At 36.4% G+C, this 16,157-nt stretch overlaps 1 protein-coding gene across 1 annotated transcript in view; it reads left to right on the forward strand.

The window, feature by feature from the left end:
• USH2A (usherin) overlaps positions 1–16,157 on the forward strand; it is a 373,967-nt gene that overhangs the window by 131,600 nt on the left and 226,210 nt on the right. Inside the window, exons 22-28 of the mRNA XM_054280520.1 lie at positions 2,731–2,857; positions 3,238–3,339; positions 4,651–4,839; positions 5,349–5,479; positions 11,378–11,651; positions 14,626–14,829; positions 14,952–15,032. Of these exons, the coding sequence (XP_054136495.1) occupies positions 2,731–2,857; positions 3,238–3,339; positions 4,651–4,839; positions 5,349–5,479; positions 11,378–11,651; positions 14,626–14,829; positions 14,952–15,032 (1,108 nt within the window). The remainder of the gene's footprint in view (positions 1–2,730; positions 2,858–3,237; positions 3,340–4,650; positions 4,840–5,348; positions 5,480–11,377; positions 11,652–14,625; positions 14,830–14,951; positions 15,033–16,157) is intronic.

Here is a 16,157-nt window from a genome sequence, read left to right on the forward strand (position 1 = left end):
ATTAGGCACACTCTGAGGGTGAGGTTTTTATTCCACAAAATAAAAGGAAGGAAGATAGACAATACCTGGCTATGTGTCTCAACTAGACCTTTCTCCTTGGCACTGGCAAAACATCAGTACTTGTTCATCTTCTTAGTAGTAGGAGGTTAAGCATTAAAAGAACTTGACTGGGACAAGTGTTGTTGCATTCAGACTTTGGCACCTGAGATAGTATCTCTGAAGATTCATATTTGTGATGATTTTCAATGTAAACATCAGTATGACAGAATCATTTATATTTACTCAGTTATTACTGACAGCAACCAAACATTAAGACTTATTGTATGGCATAGCAAAATAATGCAGATTTCAAAATACGTATTTCCAAAATCCATGACAAGCAATCTTGCAGCAGGCTGTTTGAAAGTGATCCCAGAGTGACTCTGGTAATTATGGAAAAAGTGTAAAAAGGCCTCTCCAGTGCAGCACATGCTGAACCCTGAACACTTTTTTGTGTCTGTTACATTCCTTCCCTCCAAAATTAAGCACAGGTTAGCACGTGTGCTTGTGTGGTCCTAGATTGAATTGGTTACAAATAAACGTGGTTTCTGATGTATAAAACTGTTAATACACTAGACTGTTGGCAAACATAATATGAAGAACCACTTATTCAGGCACCTGATCTTTAGAATGCAGCATCGTTTGTAACAATTTTAACGCTAACTAAGTACACTTTGATGAGACAGCATTTAATAAAATGCTCATTAATTTCATCATTAGCAAGGGTATGCTAAGAAGTAAGCCAGTTTCTTATGTCACGCCCAATTAGCATCCCATGCTAGTAATCCCATTAGTATTGTTGAATTCACTAATGGAAAAACTAATGGGCATGCTACCAGGGCACATTAATTGGGCATGACACCAGTTCTGGTTTTAATTATTAAACTACGATAATGAAATGTGTGTGTTTGTAAAATATTAAAATGTTGAAATAGGAGAGAAGACAATAAAAAATAGTATATGAGAAAGTGCCATCAGTATGTAAGGATATATAGCTTTGTAGTCTTATTATTGGGGCAGAGGGACTGCTCTCCAAACCTCCTCAGTACCAGGATGTTGACTGAATGGAGCTAGAAACGTGCTGTAAATATTCACAGGAAATAATTTTTTCTTTAACTGTGTATAGATGTGCACATCACATAGATATTTTGATGCATAGGATACAGAGTGACAGTCCCCTATGCTAAATGTTAAATGTGTTCTGGGTTCTTAAGTCTATGTGCCAAAATGCAATTTCTAATGGATGAACATCACTTAAGACAGAATACTAAATTTTCACACAAGGGTTTTAGTATTAATCAAAATAGGTGATTGTTTCTATCAACAGCTTTTCTCCATGGATCAAAAATAATACTGGAACATCTGGAAAAAAAATTGTTGAACTGTCTGGCTTGTTGCTGCAAAGTTATAAGCTGGGCCCCCAAATTATAAGCAACCAAATTTATCATTTATGTACTTTTTGGAAATTGTTTTGTGAAGCCATAAAGTAACTGGAGTGGTTGAGATTATAGCACAGTACCTTTATAATGAAATATTTTTCTATCAGTAGTTGCCTGCTGTACAAGACGATTCTCTTTTGTGAATTCAGCAGAATAATGTTGAGTTCCCAGATAGTTTAAGAATGATATAAAGTCCTAAGGCAATCTTGTAGGAATTATTAACAAGTTAGATGATTATTTGGATATAAATATCAAGAAAATTCTTGAAATGTATTAATTTTATTTTTATTACATCATTATATTAATTTATGTCATATTTTGTTTGGTTCTTTGCATTCTTGGGATTTAGTTTGGTAACTGCCTCTATTACACTCCTCTTACTCAGCAATTCAGAAAAGATTTCTCTGTATATGTAATAGATATCCTTAAATTCACCCTTCATGTTGTATTTTTATTTGTTTATTCAAATCAGGTAAAAATTCTCCTTAAATTTAAATACATTTTTACAAGCATCCCTTGTACCATAAAAGCAACCTCAATAACTACCTTTTGGAGCTTTTTTTGTTTAGTTTCATTTTTTTATTTGGTTGGAGTTTTTTGTTTGAGATTTTGTTTTGAGGGTGTTTTTGCTTTGTTTTGTTTTCCTGAATCTCTTGGTATGAGCTTTTACCCCCATAAATGTATGGTACTTTCTCATCTAGAGATTTTAGTGCTTTTGATACCAGGTTAACATGGAGGGAAAATGCATCCACTGTGCTACACATGCACCCCTCTTTTGGATCCCTTCATGTGGACAGGTGCTGCAATTAACAATCCTGATATGCAGCTGCTCTCCATGGATGGCACATTGAACCATGGCCATCAAACTTCACAGCCACAGCAATCCTTGAAGTAGTTAAATAGAGACATAATTCAAATAAAAAATATAAAATCTGAGTGACATGACCCTCAATAATTTGTGCATCATCCTTATCTTTATCAGAGGAACTACACAGGATTTTCTATTTTTAATAGACACTGAACTGGATGCTTGATCCTTCATTTATTATTTGAGAAGGTTAAATTTAGTGTTTAAATTTAGAAAGTTAAATAAGTCCTAAACATCATTCAGCAGTCCAAAGGAAGTTAAACATAGGACTGCTGCCTTATTTTTAGTTGTAATATGCTATAAATTTTCATGAATGAGTAAAATATTATTCTAAATATTGCCTTCAAAATATTCTAAATCAGATTCTTCTGTTATAATAAAAAGGGATCTGCAGTAGCAGTCACTCCAACTGATGATGGTGGAAAAGTGTATAATGATAACAGTTGGCACCAACTAATTGCTACAAGAATTCAAGCTCTGGGAAACATCACAGTGGATGGGCAGTACACAGGTAATCAATTCATTTAAATAACTTTGGTATTACTAAGGATATTGCTCACTTGCTTTTTCACTACCTATGTTCACCCATACAGAAAAAAAATTCACTCCATTTTCTGACGGTTTTGTCATTACTGGTTGTCTGTTCATCTGAGTGATCTCTCCACTGTGAGTCTTTGATAATTGAGTACTTAGTCTTTTTGTGCTTGTGAATTTATAATTGTGTTGATCTCCTGTTGTTAAATAGAGCTGTAAATATTTCCTGGGTATGTATTATGAAACTCTTAGACTATTGTGTCACATTAGTCACTTTATAAAGTACCAATATTTTGTTATTGAGTTGAAAATCTGTTGAAAACATTGAATATGTGAATAATAAATTATTTTGTTCAGGTTCTTCCTTAGCGACTAGTGGCAGTACCATTATTGGAGAGAACACAGGAGTTTTTGTTGGAGGACTTCCACAGGGTTATACTATTGTAAGAAAGGATGAAGGTAAGTATGATAAATAAGTCTGTACAGTTTCTAAAATTTTATCTTTTGGGATAGACTGAAATCTCTATATAGTTGATTTCATCAACATTAAAGCACTTTTTGTGGTCTGTGTACATTTTAGTGGATTTTGTACAAAGAACTGGTATGAGTGTGAAACTTATGGGTATGTTTTACATACACAATTCATTCCAAAATGCCAGTGTAAATTGTTTGTATTAGCTTAAGCACATGGTTATGCATCCCAGTTTGATGCAGGGGTACAACATGCTGGCCTTTTTGGTGTGAGTTTGTATCCTTCAGAAGTTGTTGCATTGATCTCAGAGGTGTATGAATATACCTGTATTTTACAGATATAGAATTTATGAGGAGCTGGATCATATCTGGCTTCTCAAAGAATCAATAAGCGTAACTTTTCATAGATAAACTTAGTACATATGCCAAATATGTAAACTGCTATCAAATGGCAGAGATGACTTTCTATGTAAGTATACAATCAGCTGTTTTCAGTGAATTCATATCCAGAATTCTGTTTTTTTCATATTAATCTGAAAGTCAGATTCTTTATTAAGTTTGTGTTTCTGCCTCTGACGTGAAATCTGGTTGACTTGATGTGGGGTACACTAGAGTTCAACTTCCTCTTTCCTTTATTTCACTGCACTAAAACCAGAAATACATGCATCTGTTCTTCTAAAACATTGGTTCTCAAAAGAAATCCAGGATGCTTCTCTCAAAAACCCCAGCTATATATTCAAAATGAGACTGAATATCAATACCATTTAAGAGTAGGGTGCCTATAAAACAGATTTGAATTTTTGCCCCTAGTAATAAAGAAGGGATAGCAGCTACGTGTAGTTGATTTTGGGTTTTTGTTTTAGACAAAAAAGGAAGGAAAAACTTCCCGATTAAGCTTCTAAACCTGTATTTCTCTGCCTCAGCTTTTCCCTGCCTCAGCTATTGCTTCCTACTCAGCGCATGCATGCCTTTCTTCAGAATTGTTGTTTTGTTTAAAGAAAGCTTTTTTGGATTTTCATAGAGTAGATTTATGTTGTTGATTTGAACGTACCTGCATGCAAAAATCTCAAAAAGTTTGATATTTTTCAGCTACACAGCAGTAGGTGCTGTCTTTAGTGATTAGACCCATTCAGAAATCTGGATTTAACTTGGAGGCCAGCTTTATGACCTGATTGATGGCTGGTTTTCTATGCACACATGGACTTATATGATAGGGACAGCATGTAGAAAACTTATAAATTAATTCCTATGTTTAGTTGCAGGTGTTTGACTTAAAAAAAAAAAATTTCCTTTTTGCAGGGATCAAGAGTATAGTCCAGAAAGGATTTGTGGGCTGTCTCAGTGACATATTTTTGAAAAAAGTGCATACTCCCTATGAGAACTGGGAATCTTTGAACTGGCAGGACGCTGAAGAACAAAACAATGTCTACCATGTTTGGGAAGGATGCCCCATTGGACTCTCAAAAGGAGCACATTTTCTTGGCAGAGGTAGTTTGCTGTGCTATTGCTCTATCCAAATTTGTTATTGAGGTAACTGAGAAGGTGGTTGTGTCAAAAGTGTTGCAGTGATCTTCTTTTCAAGGCAGCTTTAGCTATATGGGATTATTTTTGTTGGTTTAAAATTGTGTCTCTTGGCTGACAGAAGGTTGCTGAATGGAAGAGGAATTGCAGATAGTGTTGCTGTAACTAGATGCAGATCGGATGTGTGTCTCAAAGGTGAATTTTAGCTTTTGTAGGGACATAAAGATGCCTATCAACAAAAAAAAAAAAAAGAAAAAAGCCAGGTAAAAAAAATTCAGAATACTTTACTGGTTTGGTTTCTTGCTGTACATTATTGATAACTGTCCTCAAAGCTAAATGATAAAGTTGTGAACTATAATTTTGAAGCCTGAGTTCTTAATGTCAGAGTATAAAGTAGCACCTAGGTTTTTACTTTTGATTTTTTGAACAAATTTACTTATTTGATTAACTTATGTATGCATTCACCTTCTTTCAAGGGTTCCTGGAGCTGCATTCGGGTGTTTTCAGTGGCGGACTGGAATTTGAGATCTCATTCAAATTCAGAACAGATCAACTGAATGGGTTGCTTTTGTTTGTTTACAATAAAGATGGCCCAGATTATCTTGCAGTAAGTTCAAAAATATGATTAACTCTATTTAGACATGACCTGTAAGTTTTCTCTACAAAAGCAAAACTAGCACTGAAAGAAATTTCAAACCATAAGTTATTTTCGGGTCTTATTAGTTTTGAAGTGCTTTGCACAGCACACTGTAATGGAGCCAAAATTCTTTAACAGATTCTACGTTTTAAGTTACTGTTGTTATTTATGTCATAAATAAGAAATATATAAATGTATGAAAAGCAGAATTATTGTCTTAACTGGATTAGAAGTGATCAGAAAAAAGAATAAAATACATGTATTAAAAGCTTTGATTTAATTTCTAGGAAAGCATAATGTTTACCTATTTTCCCAGTTCTCATACTAAAACAAAATCAATTAAATTATAAATCAGAAAGGCTGTGATGGAAATTGTCAGGTCTCCTCATAAAACTTTCTCTTTAAAGTACATGTTTATTTTTATAATCCATATTTTTTGTTTCTTTTGACTTGAAACAGGCAGAAATTAGTTAGTTCCAGCGTAATTCCATCTCATCTCTGTCACCATTTCCCCTACACTGTAGAGAAAGTTTCACAAATCCTGTATCAGGCAAATTTGTGAGGTAGTGCCTATGAACATTCTTTTTAGCGTCTGTTAAATAAAACTGTTTATGCTCAGAATTATTTGTGCTTCTATCATTTCCAATATCTTGTTTAATTTTAATATGTTTGGTTTAATTTTTCAAATTCTTTTAATAGCTATATGGCTATGGATTTTCATACTTTACTTTTCCAAGGATTTTGAGTATAATTAGACTCTGGTTACCACTACTTAGTGGGTCAAATATACTTGCACCAACTAATAGGTATTACAGAAGATGACATAGGAAAAAATACATTTTTTCAGTTGTTCCAGGAAACAATAATTTTTAGAGATTTTTGAGAGCATTGTTATTCTTTATGACCCAATCTGCTCTTTCTGCACTTTTATTGAATTTAATTTATTTATTTATTTCTTATTATGCAGCTGTTTTGCTAATGACTGTCATGTCACAACCTGTTTTATTGTGTGGCAATATGTCTAATGGGCTTTCTCTTTTAAACTTCTGACCTAAACCATATAAATATATTTTCCTCCTTTTCAGTTCAATTATAACTTATTCCATATTTACATTGTATACTTCTGGCTTTGCCAGCCAATAATTTTTTCTTGGGTTTTGAATTCTGCTAGAACTTATTGCTTCTTCTTTTAAAAGCAGCCTTAGTTAAAAAATGGTCATGACTACCTATAGCAAGTCTTGCTATTTAAAGTTATTACTTTAATTTTGCCTTGAAGTAATGACTTTGAGATCATGAGCCAATCACATAAGATGTTACATGTGTGCTGCTGTCCCACCCTAAAAAAGGGTTGTATGTGTGTAATTCACAGCACAGGGGCACTTTTTATGTGAGGAGTACTCACAGGGTTCTTCTGGAGGTTCTGGTAGTAGGTGAGTCTTGGTCCCTCTCTCTTGCTCTGTGAAATATGAGAAAATAGACTCTGACTGCAAAGGAAAAAGGAGACTTACGAAATTAAAAGTGGAGTCAAAAGCACAAAGGAATTAGACAAATAATTTCCTTTTCTTTTCAATTCCAGATTTTTGGTAGTTTTATATTTACAGTATTTTTAGCTCTGAAAATTGAATGATTTTCTTAGCATTTGTCCTGTCAGGTAAATTTCTTTTATCTAAATTTAATCATGAACTCAACATCTCCATAGCCTTAAGATGAGGAATTTTAGAGAGGATGAGTATGTGCGCACTTTTCCAAGTCTCTCAGCTTTGTGTTTTGCTCCTAGATAATGATGACAGAAGGCTTCTCTGTACACTTGATCTCACAAGAGGAGGTTAATAGAAAGTGAAAATGAGGGGTGTAGCTTGTTGCGCATGAGCTACGATGTCTTTGTTAGGAGCTTTGGTCAGGAGACACTTGCACAGCAAAACAGATTATGAGCTACACCACTTAGCCTGAGTGCCAGGTATTCCCTGACCCTTCCCTTTGCATAGGTCACAGCTCTCTTATTAGCTTTATAGTTTGGGAATGACTGCAGCTACACACACAGTTGGACTGCTACCAAACAGCCAAAGACTCTTTCTCCTCTTCTGCCCAAGAACAAAATGATGTCTTGGAAAGGTGCTGTGCATAAAGGTCACTTCTTCCATGACTTCCATGCCCTGAGAATTAACTCAAGCCAGTGAGGTCAATCTGATTATCTTTGGATTCAGGCATAATAATTACAAGCTAACTGTGACCAGCTATACTAGGATGAATCACTAGCTCTCACTCTGGCATATGATTCCTCATGAGTTTATTTGACAAAAAGATTTTGTGACTGCTGATAAAGTTTGCATGACTGATTTTTGATGCTGACCACTTCACCAGCAACAAAAGCACTATCAGATTTCTATGCAATACCAGTAACTGGCTCCTGAGACATTGTCACTGATGATTTCGTTCTGCAAAGCTGCAACTAAGAAAAAAGTCTTGCAAGAATATTTTCCAAAGAGTTGCACTTTTCAATATCTGCATGAAGTAAAATAAGAGTGCAAGATGAAAGTGTTACCTCTGATGGAGCTAAGGAGGAATGTGAAATTTTGAGACCTCAAATTGGAAAATCTAGCAAAGAAGGGACTGGTACTCGCATGAGAGTGAGGGTGATATTCCTGTTGGTTTGCAGTAATTTCTTTCTGCTAGGTGTCAAGAAAACATTCTTATTTCCTTTCCATTAGAGTGACTGACTGAGGAGGCTATTGAGGGGTCTGTGTTTGGGCCTCTGCTCTCCAGCTGGCAGGTCTGAACTGAGCTAGATTTTGAACTGGAGTGATTGGCTGCGTATAAGCAGATGTGCCATGAAAGGGCTCAAAGACTGCCTGTCCTTGACAAGTTTTTTGAAGTCCATTGCTTGTCTCTGCTAATGTTTCTGAATATCAGGAAGACTTTGCAATTCAAAGGAGCTAAAGCCATGATCACTCTTCTAGTTCTACATTGGTTGAGACTGTTTTGTATGGCAGGTTTAGGAAAGTGTCATTCAGCCTCTAATGCAGCCCCTATCGTACCTGGTTTTTTTTCTCAGAGCTATGTCTGGATATTCCTTTCATCTTCAGAATCATGTTTATAAGCAGATTGAGTGAGGCAGGGACTGGCTCCTGCAGAGAAGTGCAATACAGAACCACAAAATCATTTAAGTTGAAAGGACCTTTTGGAGTAATTTATTCCAAATCTCTGCTAAAAGCAGAGATCTATTTGATAAGGTTGCTTCAGGCATTTTCTGTTTGAGTAGTGTGCATCTGTCTACAGCTGGACAGTCCACAGCTTTCCAAATTCTGCAATCTTTGAGCATCCTCATTATAGGAAAAAAAGTAAAAACACCCAAAGAAACCTGCCCTGATCTCTTATTGTTTCTTGTTACAACTTGTCTTTTGCCTCTCATCCTTTCACAATGAGTCTCTGAGAAAAGTCTTGGGCCTGCCTTCTCTGTATCCTTTCATAAGGCAGAGCAACAGTTAAGTTCTCTTCTCACTTGCTCTGGACAAACCTTGTCTTTTCAACTTCAGCTCATGTGCAAGGTACTCCAACCACTGACCAGCTTGGTGTCCCTCCACTGGATTCATTCTGGTGTGCTGCAGTGTCTTTCATTTACCAAAGTGTCCACAACTGGATACAGTGGTCCAGATGTGGTCTTACACATGGCCACTGGAGGGGAAGAATCATCTCCTTGGAAGCCCTGCCCACCTTTTTTCTAATCTAGCCCAGTGCTAGTTTGTCCTTATTATTTTGAGGGTGCATTCGTGGCCAGTGTTCAGTTTGTGATCCACCTCTCAGTACTGTTCTTCAAAGCAGATTTAAATGTCTAGGATTCCAGTGGCAGCTCCCTTTGCTACCAGCTGCAGACTCTCTGGGAGTATACCCCATCCTTCTGCCCAGGTCATTAATAACATTATAATCAGAGTTGGTCCCTGTATCAGTCTCAGAGAGATACCACAACCTGCTAGTGGGACTGTGGAATAATCTTTCTTGCTGCTCTTATCTTCCAGATGCAGGCTAAGCTTTGGCTTTCCTAGTTCCAACCTTACATGCTTAGGTGGATGAAACTGAGAATTGTGTGCATGGAGAAGAGCACTAATGAAATTCTGTAATCCAATTTCTGAAAAGCAAGTATGCTTTTAAGAAGTAAAGTGAAGCCTGCTTAGGTTTAGAGCTGTGATAAAAGATCTGGTTCTGTTGAGAGGTGGCTACTGAGGTACCTGGCAGAATAATATGATCTTCATGCATTTTTGGTTTCAAATAATAATATATATTCCAAGCACAGATTAAAAATCATAATAATTAAAAATAACTTTTTTGAAAGTGGTCCCAGAATTCTGTGTAAAGCGAACTATTTATCTATTGATTTTATAAACATGTGCTCAGTACCTGTGCTCAGATCTATGCAGGACTTTGTTTTTTTTCTATTTTCACCATGCAGAAGAGTTGAAACTGAGCAGTGGTCCCCTATCTTTAGCTGCACTCGGGCATTTAAAATGTCAGTCCAGGTCAACACAAAAAGCACAAGCATCATTCACTGCCTGCTTTAAAACTATGCCAAGATGAGTAAATTGGAGGAGGGTTGTGCTGAGTCGTGACCCTGGGTCAAGGACCATGCCCTCTCTCTGGCTCCCAGGTCTGGCAGGTTTGCTGGCGTGCTGCTGTGCTAATGCCTCTGGAATGCTTTCTTCACACCAGCACAGTGTGCTCCATATTAATTCTCAGCAGTGAAGAAAAGCAGAGACTTGTCCAATGGGCTACCTTTTCCTGCTGTTCTCATCAGCATTGGTGCCATGATCAGTCCTTCACCTGTATTGTGGGGTCCTTAGCTGTAAATGGGTCTGAACTTATGGAAATAGGAAAAGTTGTGGTCCCAAAGAAACAAATAAAGAAAATCCCTCTTTCTCAGGTGCAAGAAGTCAGTGTGCAATGGAGAGTACGACCCACATTCCTCGCGGCGTTCAAGCACAGAGTTCTTTGATCAGTCGGGGTGTTTGCTGTATTTCCTGTTAAGGAAATATGATCCAATTACAAACACTGTAATATTAATATTATCAGTAAACTAAATTTGTCAGTTTGTCAATAATAGTGATAAGAATTAATATGAAATCTGCATTTTTTCTTTCACTTAATAAGGATTTTGCATAGAAGCAGAAATGTCTTTTTGTGAAACATTCATATTTTTCAGCCTCCAGTTCATCCCTAAAGTGTTTAGTGCTCTGTACGTGCCAATTTACAATCTCTTGCCTACTTGTGTTTGAGTCAGTTAGGATAAAGAGTCTTGCAGTAAAGCGTTTGGAAACTTCTGCAGTGAAAAATTTAAGTAAAATGTATTTCTATTAGAGAATTGGCACATTAATCTCAAAGAGCACATACAAAACCAATTATTTTCTTACAAGATTTAGAAGAATAAGGATGAAATGTATGAATGTAAGAATCAATGTATGCTGGAAAAATTTGAAATTGAGTTCACCAGCCAATTAAAAAGACCTTAATCAGGTCTGACATTTCATTTCCTTATTATCTTGTTACATTCCTCTGAAAAATGAATCGATAGATAAAGTACTGTTTTCTTATTCTCAAGAAAAACTAAACAGTCTTGTTCATTGTCTTTTCCTTTTAGATACATTAGTGCCAAAATCAGTTGTCAAGAAAATCAAAATCTATTTTCCTACATTCTGAATTAACTGATGCACTGTATTTAGCATGTTGTATGTAAACAGTATTAACCTGAAGATAAAAAATTCATTTTTTGGATCTTATTCAGAACTCCCTTAATTATGTTTTTTTAAAATAGCTTTCGGTCATTGTTGTGTATTTGATGTCTCCTTCAAAATATTTTTTTTTCTGTTTTAAAATGTATAGATTGAGCTGAAAAGCGGAATATTAAACATATTCTTAAGAACTGGTGTTGTCTTTACCCAAGTGGATCTTTGGTTGGGACTGTCTTACTGTGATGGAAAGTGGAATGAAGTCACCGTGAGCAAGGAGGGCTCTGTGATTTCTGCCACCATGAATGAGCTGAGAGAGCAGGCGCTCGAACCCCGTGTTCAGCAGCTGAAAGTAAACTCACCTGTCTTCATAGGAGGAATCCCACCTGAGATTCAGAGTATTTATAGAGAACTGGGGTTAGAACAAGGTAAGATGACACCAAGAAGAACATACATTTTTGAAAACTGGTGTCATGCACCAGGTGGACATTCTGCTGCTGATAGTCTAAATTCATGGATGTGTAACGTGAATGTTTCCTTCCACCCCTTGTGACTCTGCTAGTTATCCCTACCCATTTAGCTTTACTTAGACCTGATCCTTCTGTGAGGCTATGAAAATTCTTCCAGTGATACCTGAAGCCATCTGACTGATGAGAGAGGACCTGGAGTGTAGGAAATGGTGAAGTGAGAGGCCCAACCAGAGGATCTCAGATCTTCATCTGAGAATGCCAGTTCACAGAAATCTGTTTTGCTTGATCAGCTTGTGTCACTTGCAGATCTGGAATACAAAAGCAGTGGGAGACAGTAAACATAGCTTAAATCACTGTAATGAATCTGGATGCAGTCCCATGGAAAAGCAGCTGAGAGTTTCTTAGTCTTTTTTGGGAAATACTGATTCCAAAAAATGAAGCAAGTATTAACACCTGACCAAAACTGGATTTTGGCTACAATTACCATGATGTTTTCCTCACTGTCAGAAGGAAGGAAGATGATCATACATTTAGCCATCACTGTGACCCTTCTATTCTGGAACAGGTCAAATTTGTAGGAAAAGAGGGAAGCATTAATTGCATTCTGATACTAATGGCCTCCACAAAAGGATCTACTGTAGGAAGCCTAGGCAAAAAGTGTCTGCTAAACTGGCTCTGTTTGGGTGTCTTTTCTCATTGTTTGTGAAACTGTTCATCAGTCATGGGGTGTTTTTCAGCTACTGTGGACAAATGTGTATCAGTCAGTAAGTGATTAGTGGGGAATCCACTAAGTGTCTTTGAATGCATGAGCTCACACTGAATGTGCACATTCAAGTGAGCTGTATTGGGGCCTTTTAATTTCACAGCTATGGAATAGTTCAAGAATATATTTTTAGGTGCTCTTCCAGCTCTAGGTATCACATATAATATAATCTTCCTTCAGGTTCTGTGTGCATAATATTTATGGCCCAAAAGAGCTGGCCAGTCATACCCTGTCAGTGTTGCCTTGTAGCAGATGGTGTAGCCTCGTGAGTGGATGCATTCGCAGCTCCTGCAGCAAAGAGATATGTGAACAAAGAATCTAGGGCAAAATTACATATAAAGTGAATGTCTGAAGTGCATATCAAGGCACATCAATAAATATTTCTTTCCCACCAAACCTCCTCAGCATGCCACAAAATAAGATGACAGCCGTGAATTTATATTTAGAGTGTCTGGAGATAAATATTATCTTATGTGCTCCTAAATGTAGGTTCAGGTGAGCAACATTAGATATTATAGCTTAAAACATACTTTTGTTTAGGACTACAGTGATGTAGTGGTAAGATGATAGAATATAGAGACCTTTTAATTTAATAAATATTTAGAAAAAGTTTTCTCAATCTATGGCTGCTTGATAGTTAATTTTTCAATAAAGGAATGTTGTTTTGCCCACAGCAAATAAAGTGGTAAATATTATTCTCCTCCTGCCTTATCTCTATGCAAGTTACAGCTTTAAGGAATTTTAGCTGGGGTCTGTGAGCCTTTGCATGACCCATCACATGCCATCCTGGGAGGTTCAAAAGGAAGCTACCTGGCAGGAATGTTAGTGAAAATTTGTACTATCTTTACTTATTCTGCAGCTACTTGAGAATAGACAGTATTGCTTTGCTGATGTCAATGAGGAATCTTCAAATAGTGATAAATGTAGGTAAAAAGATACTAAAAATGATGTATTAAATAGATTGTAGAGAATGCATCTCACTGCAAATCAAACAACTTCATTTTATTTTATGATTAGGATGCCTGGATGGACTGGGAGTAATTCTTTCTTCTGTGACAGACTAAGAAACTGAGCCAGTCACTGTGGACTAGGAGTTGAAATTAAATTAGGATATATTCATTTTAAGGAGCAGTTTGGCCAAACTCTCTTATGTTGTGGAGAGAGAAGGTGCTTTAGAGGATGATTCAAAATGGATGTCCACCTTCATTACCCCTTTTTGCATGAACTGTGTATGGACCTTAGATTCTCAGTTCAGGTGGCTAAGGACAAATACTACTCTGAACTGTCATCTTTCAATGATAAAGACAATAAAAGTACATTAGATATAAATAAGATGTAAATACTTTAGCTTTCACAAAGCTAAAGAAAAGCCCTGATCTGTGAGAGGTGGATTTTTAATTCACAGAGTTAATTCTTAAATGAATTGAAGTCTTCAGTTTGGTTACTGTTTACTCAGGTTTTATGTTAAGAACCAATGACTACTCAGATTTGAGACCCCCATTTTATATATCAATTTATTAATTTTTAGTAAATATAAAGGTTTTACCAATGGCATCCTGAATTTTTTAGTTGTGTTGTAAGTGCAAGTAACTGATTTAACATATTTGAAAATTTGATAGGAATGTCACACATGCAGAGAAATATATGGATATATAAAATAAATATATAATTAAGCTTCTTAAATTTTTTATCATAAACAAATAGTTTGGGGTTATGTTTCTGGTGTATGTTTATAAACAGCGTATGAGTTATGTCCCTGTTAGACAAAACTGATATCCCTCCATCTGATCTCTTGAAGTTAATTGTAATTTTAATCTTGATATTCTTTTCCGTTTGAGAGAGTATGTATATTTAACAAAGTAGTAGCAAGCAGCAGAAAGCTGATTTTAAAAGTCAGAGAATGACTTTTATGGTAATAGTTTCAAAGTAACAAGTGGTGAAAGAGAAAATGGAAAGGTATTTCCTTATGGGATGGAATTGCTAACAGTTGATCAGTAAGGCAGGAATTTACCAGCTTAGTGTCTTGAAAGTGGAGACAGAATGTCATGTTGGAAGTCAACATATTCACATTACAGTCTTTAATGTTGGAAATATAGAACTGAAAGGAACAGAAGTGTTTCTTAATGACTGAAGCTCTTTATGTGGTACTAATCCCTTACTGTTTGCTAGGTTTCGGTGGTTGCATGAAGGATGTTAAATTTACACGAGGTGCTGTCGTTAACTTGGCATCTGTGTCCAGCAGTGCTGTCAGAGTCAATCTGGACGGATGCCTATCAACTGACAGTGCTGTTAACTGCAGGGGAAATGACTCCATCCTTGTGTACCGAGGAAAAGAGCAGAGTGTTTATGAGAGTGCTCTACAACCATTTACAGGTAGTGTGTTGGTTCCTTACATAAAATGCATATTTTTCATTCCATTCTTTACTAATGTATCACTGTGTTCGGTATTTTTTTTAATCTTTTACCTCCTCTGTCCTTCTCGATGTCCTGTGAAGAATACCTCTATAGGGTGGTTGCCTTAAATGAAGGAGGATCAGTATCTAGTGCGTGGACCCATGCTCGAACAAGAGAATCAGGTAAATAAAATTCCAAGGTTTACTCGTTCTTATTTTTCAGAAGATATTTAATATCAGGTTGAAGGTGTTCAAGAGCTGCCTGGACATAAACCCATGCTCTGTGCTCTAGAATGACCCTGCTTGAGTGGGGAGGTTGGACCAGATGACCCACTGTGGTCCCTTCCAATCTGACTCGTTCTGTGATTCTGTGGAGATAATCCAACCAAAACCATTTTGATTAGTGAATCTTGCATAGCATTTCTGAGAGGGTAAAACCGCTTAGTGCTTTGAACAGGTACCAGATTACAGTCATCAACTGTAAAGTGTTCAGGCAAATATTTTTTCTCATAACTCAAGGTATTTTCCAAATATTTATTAGATTATTTAATTAAGGACACTAAAGAATTGAGGTGCATTAACTGAGTAAGAGCAACCATTTGTTTGTGTTCATACGTGCACGTCTAATGTCACATTATATGAATGGGCTGGAGTAAATAAATTTATATTTTCCTACATATAATTTAGTGCTACAAAATCAGGTGTAGAGGAAGGTGATACTGGGAGAGCAGGCACAAGCTGTGGATAATAAGAGGCCATGTGTCTGCTAGGGTCAAGTTGGTCCTGTGAAAGTTTTTTTTTTAAATGACCCGCACATGGGTGTGCTACTCAGTGCTGCTGAATGAGGATTCTTTTAATGAGTAGTCCATAGATTGTATGTGAAAATGTGGCAGTATTTACTAGAAGAGAAGCACATGGCTTGTGGAGAAGGTTTCAGGATAGGAAGATGATACGTTAAAGATCAAATTTTTCATATATCTTATGAAGAAAATTTTAAAAACTTTTCTGGTCAGTGCTTTTGTAAACTTTTATCAAGCCAGTAAGATTTTGAAGATTTAAAGTTCTGTGTATTTTACTTAACTAACTTTCCCTCTTCTTGAAATTGAAGCCCAATTGCATTCCATCATTGCATAGTATTCTTTTGATATGTCATCCAATGTATCACCTTAAAAAATTCTGTGACACGTGCATAAATATTGGACTTGCAGATACATTCTAATACAGCCTATACTTTGTGTGCCACCCAGAAGGGACAAAATATGTGCATATTTTCATGTCAACCATCTGACAGCTGTAAGGTTTGCCACA

Source organism: Melozone crissalis, unplaced genomic scaffold, assembly GCF_028551555.1.
Source record: "Melozone crissalis strain CALT ecotype California unplaced genomic scaffold, PUWL_Pcris_2 ptg000027l_1, whole genome shotgun sequence".
NCBI classification, from domain to species: domain Eukaryota; kingdom Metazoa; phylum Chordata; class Aves; order Passeriformes; family Passerellidae; genus Melozone; species Melozone crissalis.